The 5,186-nt window shown below is 51.3% G+C and overlaps 1 protein-coding gene across 1 annotated transcript in view; it reads right to left on the minus strand.

The window, feature by feature from the left end:
• The window catches only part of LOC103613730 (putative sodium-coupled neutral amino acid transporter 10), a 35,076-nt gene that overhangs the window by 25,924 nt on the left and 3,966 nt on the right, over positions 1-5,186 (minus strand). The window contains exons 2-5 of the mRNA XM_017730724.1: positions 5,003-5,048; positions 3,834-3,927; positions 2,609-2,752; positions 1,574-1,698 (exon numbers count right to left, since the gene is read on the minus strand). Of these exons, the coding sequence (XP_017586213.1) occupies positions 1,574-1,698; positions 2,609-2,752; positions 3,834-3,927; positions 5,003-5,048 (409 nt within the window). The remainder of the gene's footprint in view (positions 1-1,573; positions 1,699-2,608; positions 2,753-3,833; positions 3,928-5,002; positions 5,049-5,186) is intronic.

A 5,186-nucleotide genomic window follows, 5' to 3' on the forward strand; every position in this document is an offset into this window, starting at 1 on the left:
GAAAGAGGGAGGCTCTGCAGTGTGTGGGATGGTTAAAAAGGTGATTCAGAGGTTAGCAAAATTAAACCTACCCAGCTGAGACTATATAGACAAAAAACATATAAAGAGAGAAATAGAATATATAGAGAGGGGAGAGAAAGAGAGAATACATAGATGGAAAGAAATAAAAAATGTATATAAATATTGCCTGTGTCATGTATATAAATATTGCCTGGGGACAGCGTATTTTCCTGATGTTTGGAAAAAACACACAGCTTTAGATTGGCTTTGCCACAGAAGTGCTGCCATGGAGCCCATATTTAGGTCCACACACACAGGTCCAGACCAAACCATTTCCCTGCACTTCCAACTCCCAGGAAAATTGTGCTGGGTATTGTGTGGCTTCCATAAGGAAAAAAAAAACCCTAAAAGGGATCTGTTAACAAGGTAAAGCTGCAAGAGAACACAATTCCCTTCGCCAGTTGTAATGGAGACATTAAACAGCAAGCCTGGAGCGTGCCGGGGTAGGATCTGAGCTGCCAAGAGAGCCAGTAAGTGGGAAATGATGATTTGGATCTTGGAGTGGGTGTAAACACAGCAGTCTGAGCAAATTTTATCTGTCACATTCATTTACTGTTGGCACGAGACCCGTTTGCTGGAACTACAGGGGGGAAGCCCGGCTCTGCCAGGCTTCCAGAGGAGGATGGTCCTTCCAGAGGAGGCCAGTCCTTCCCGTGTCCAGGGCTGGATTTACACTGGTTAGAGCTGTCACGGTTCTGGCCAGGCACGTAGTGCTCATGTGCTGCTCTGGTGCTGCAGGAAATGCTGCTGGAAACCTGGAATAGCCTGGTCTGCCCTCACCTTCTTCCACTTGTCAGCAGAAACCCTCACAAAAACAGGGAACGGGAAAGGTGGAAATAGCCTGGTGTGCTCTCACCTCCTTCCATGTGCCACTAAAAACAGGGAACTGGAAACGTGGAAATAGCCTGGTGTGCTCTCACCTCCTTCCACATGTCAGCGGAAACCCTCATTAAAAACAGGGAACAGGAAAGGTGGAAATTGCCTGGTGTGCTCTCACCTCTTTCCATGTGCCACTAAACCCAGGGAACTGGAAATGCAGGAACAACCCTCCATCAAAGCCAACTGTGTGATCTTTGGAGTGTTCTCCAAGAAATTTGGGGAAGCAGAGCAGCCCCCAGCATTCACTACTCAGGGGAGGCCCTGTGGGGGTCACACAGTGGGGTGACACAGCCCCGCTGCCTTCCCTGGGGCTCCAGCATTCCCTTCAAGAACCAGAGGAATTTCATCCCTCGTGCAGCTGCAGCAGAAGCTCCCGAGGAGCCGTTTGGCTCCAGTGGTCTCGTGTTGCTCCACTACAAGAATTCCCAGGTGAAATGGAGTAACAAGAGGGTCTGGGTAACAAAAGGGTCACGACTGAATGAGAGGCTGAACTTCAGCAAGCTGTAAAATACCCTGATGAAAATAAACCACCAAAGCAGATGGTATCTATCCCTTGCAGATCCTCCTGACCCTCTGCCCTCACGCAAACTCCCTGCAGGAACAACTGCCAGGGCTAGGAATGGCAGGTACTTACGACTGACAGGCAAAAGACATTCCAAAGATGGGGATGCAGCGGAAAATGCCCTCCCAGCGTACGTAACTCACTCGCTGCAGCCACTGCCCGCTGAAGAGCCCGTGATTGAAGGAGGACACCACAACCTGCAGCCAGGACAGAGAGCAGGGGTGAGGATCCAGCCCCACACAGCTCCATGGCAGCAGCAATGCCAGGCTGGGATAAGAGGCAGCGTGTGACAGCTCTGCCGGGAGCCCCATCCCAATCCCCCAGCTCCCCATCCCACCCGCACAGCTGCCAGGGCCACCAAGGATCCCAGGGAGTACTTTAAGGGATCTATGACACTCCCCGCTTGTTTGATGCCATCAGACATCACAGCACACACCAGGGTGGGGTGATTTCCACGGACACATGAACTGTGAGAATTATTGCTCAAAGCAACCTCTTCTGCACTTTTTTAAACGTGTTTTTTAAAATGTGGTTTTAAATCCAAACAGGAAGCACCGTTAGCCTTAGAGAATCCTGTTAAGCAGAGAGAGACAAAGGGTCCTAAAACAGGATCCCACCTGCTGCTCCAGGGCCATTTAACGACACCAGCTCACCAAAGAGAAGGAAAAACTTTATGGAAAGGGGGAGGAGCCGAGGCCAGGGAGCTCCCCTGCCATGGACACGGGAACTGGCAGGAGTTGGGTTGCACAGGAAGCAGAAGGTAAATATGTCTGAATGTCTGTTTATAATATCCTTGGATGGGGTTTCTAATCCCCAGAGATGTTTCAGTGCAGCCAACTCTTATGAATGTTGTGGTTTCTTAAAGGCACAGCCCCTGGGAGGCTCCACACCTCCCTAAGGAGGCAGCTCTGAGGTGGGACCCTGCACAGCCTACTAGAAAAGTTACATGGAAAGAATTCCCACACCTTCCTCTCCTTCCAGTCCTGAAATTTGGGGGAGACAGGGCTGGGGCTCCACGAGGGAACCACAGGATCACCCGGGAAGTGAAACTGGTCATTAAAAAGCAACAGAAGGTAGGAAAACAGGATTCCCGGTGTCCGTACCCACCACAAACATGAACACGGTGTAGAAGATGAGAGCCATGGCACTGAAGGACTGGATGGAGGCCATCATGTTCCTCTGGAGGCTCAGGGGAAGGACAATGCACAGGGAGACAGCAAAGAGCAGGACAATCCGGAAACTGCCCGACACCTGGAAAAGAGACCTGCATCAACACCCAGAGCAGGGAGGATACTCAACACATCCACCCAATGAGCAAACCCTGGCGTGGTTCATCTTTCCAGAGTGAAAAGCAACTTTAAACAGTGACATTCTGTGTCTGGGGGTGTTTGAAGATGCTGCAAGCTCGGCGCTCTGTGGGCTCCGTCTGTGCTGAGCTCAGACAGTCACTGGGTGCCACTGTTGCTCTGCACTGTGTGACAGGTCCAAGCTGGAAGAATTTGGGGGGTGGCTTGGGGGGGGTTAAATGCTAATCCAGCACAAGCTGTTTAGGTACTTTCATGCAATTAAATAAAACCTAAATTTACTTGGGGAGACGAGAGATTGAAAGTGTTGAAAACTCCGATCCAGAAAATTAATCAAAGCCTCGCACTGGTATTTATTATGGCAGAACACTCTGGAATGCTTGGAAATATTTAATACCTAATTTGGCTGCAGCCTCAACGCATCTTTTTTAACTTCACAGTCCCTTAATCTGAGCTTAGGAGCATCAGGCAGCACAGATAACACTCAACCAAAAATCCTTTTGCTTCCCGGTACGGCTCTCACGCCGGCTCTGAGGAGCACCTCTTGCCTCCGAGCACCCTGAGCCAGCAGCGGGCTCATCACACGGCTGAGGAGGCAGGAACACAGAGACTTTGGCCACAAAAACAGCCAGGGACAGGACAAAAATCCCTCCTGACCTACAGCGAGGAGAGCTCAGGCAGAGGAACTGCCTGTCACTACCCACTGGGGCAGGAATTAAGGCAGGAAGCATTATCTCCCCCAGAAATCTGCTCCAGAATTAATAAGGGACCAAGTTAAAAAGAATTCCTTTGATGGAAATGCCTTATTGGAGTTTTACACAGCTGATTGTTTGCCATATGTCTGAGCTTCCCAGACTTCCCAGAGCCGAAGGCTCCGTGCACGAGCACCTCTCCGTGAGGGGACCCCACAAAGCCCCCTTGGGACCCCACAGGGTGCTGAGCACACTCCAAGGCAGGAGCTCTGCTGTATCCACAGAACACAGGGCTCAGTGCAAGGTCTGGGAGCACCACAGGAGTGATTTATTCACCTGGAATCCGAGCATCTGGGCAAAGAAGTTGGAGCCCAAATCGCCGATGACGACGTAGAAAGCGATGCAAGTGCCCAACATCAGCCCAATCATGCTGCAAACACAAACAGGGAGGGGTTAGGAGGGCCACGCTTCCACCCTCAGCCTTGGGAAGAGCAGGACACCCCTTCTGCACTCCGTCCCACCAGAGAACCTCCATCCACACCAAACGCTGGTGGGAGACGCAGCTCTGCCCACAACCCGTGGGGGTTAAAAACCCGTGGGGGTTAAAAACCAAGGAAAACTAATCTTGGAGATGACAAGAACTCCTTCAACTCCTGGAAAAATTCAGAAGAACCAGCACGAGGCTCTCAGAGCCCCACACCCACAGCAGGGCCCTGCCATGAGAGTCTCAATATCCAATGGGCTCTCCAACGTCTCTCCACACAATGGACCACACTTTAATGAAAAGATTGTCCATGAACTGCTTCTCCTCCCACTCCTGGACCACTTTCCTTCCCAGTTCCAATTATAGAACATCCCTGTGGCAATTACAGCCTCTGCTTGCATGGACAAGTAACATCTGAGGAATATTCTGTGTATTTTTAGTGCTGTGCAGAAGTTTGCAGCTGGGGAGAGCGAAGGAGCCGGCACCACTGCCTGCTCTGGGCTCAACATGCCTGGAAAAGAATCCCTGCTGGAAAAAGCAGGGCAGTGAGGATTGTGCCATCACCTGAGTTCTGCACTGGGGTCATGGGAGGCAGCGGAGTCTGAGATGGGGGCAGGATTCCCCCTCAAGGCATCTCGCAGGGAAGGGAGCACAGAGGGCAGGACCAGAGCAGATCCCGGGATCCAAGGAAGCAAACACTCCCTCCCACTAACTCAGCAGCAGGGATGTCACCCCTGGAAAGCTGCCATGAGTGACACGCCTGTGATTTCACAGCAGAGCAGGAGACGAGCTCATCCCCACCTTCTGTGCTCCCAGCGCCTGGGAAGCGCTCCCGTCTCCAGGAGCTCTGGAACGGGTGGGATGGAGGTGACACCTGTGAGCTGTGCTCAGGGGATCTCACTCAGGCTCCTGTTGCATTCCAGAAGGCAGGAGGGGAAGGAAGGAGAGCACAGCAAGGCTCAGAAAAGTTTTCACCAAAGACACCCAAACTGTTCACACTTTGAATAGGCAGCAGATTTACCTTGTTTCCACCAACATTTTTCCTGCTTTTCCATAGGCATGAAATGCTGGCATAAAAAGGAAAAAAGAGCGGAAGTTAGTCAAAGAAAGGTCCAGAACAGGGCAAGATGTCAGTTCACAATTAAACTCCAACAATGACACAGGGCAGTGCAGCAGGAACCCACCACTGGTATTTTGGGGCTCTT

The sequence above is a fragment of the Corvus brachyrhynchos genome, unplaced genomic scaffold, assembly GCF_000691975.1.
Source record: "Corvus brachyrhynchos isolate BGI_N302 unplaced genomic scaffold, ASM69197v1 scaffold340, whole genome shotgun sequence".
In the NCBI taxonomy this organism is placed as follows: domain Eukaryota; kingdom Metazoa; phylum Chordata; class Aves; order Passeriformes; family Corvidae; genus Corvus; species Corvus brachyrhynchos.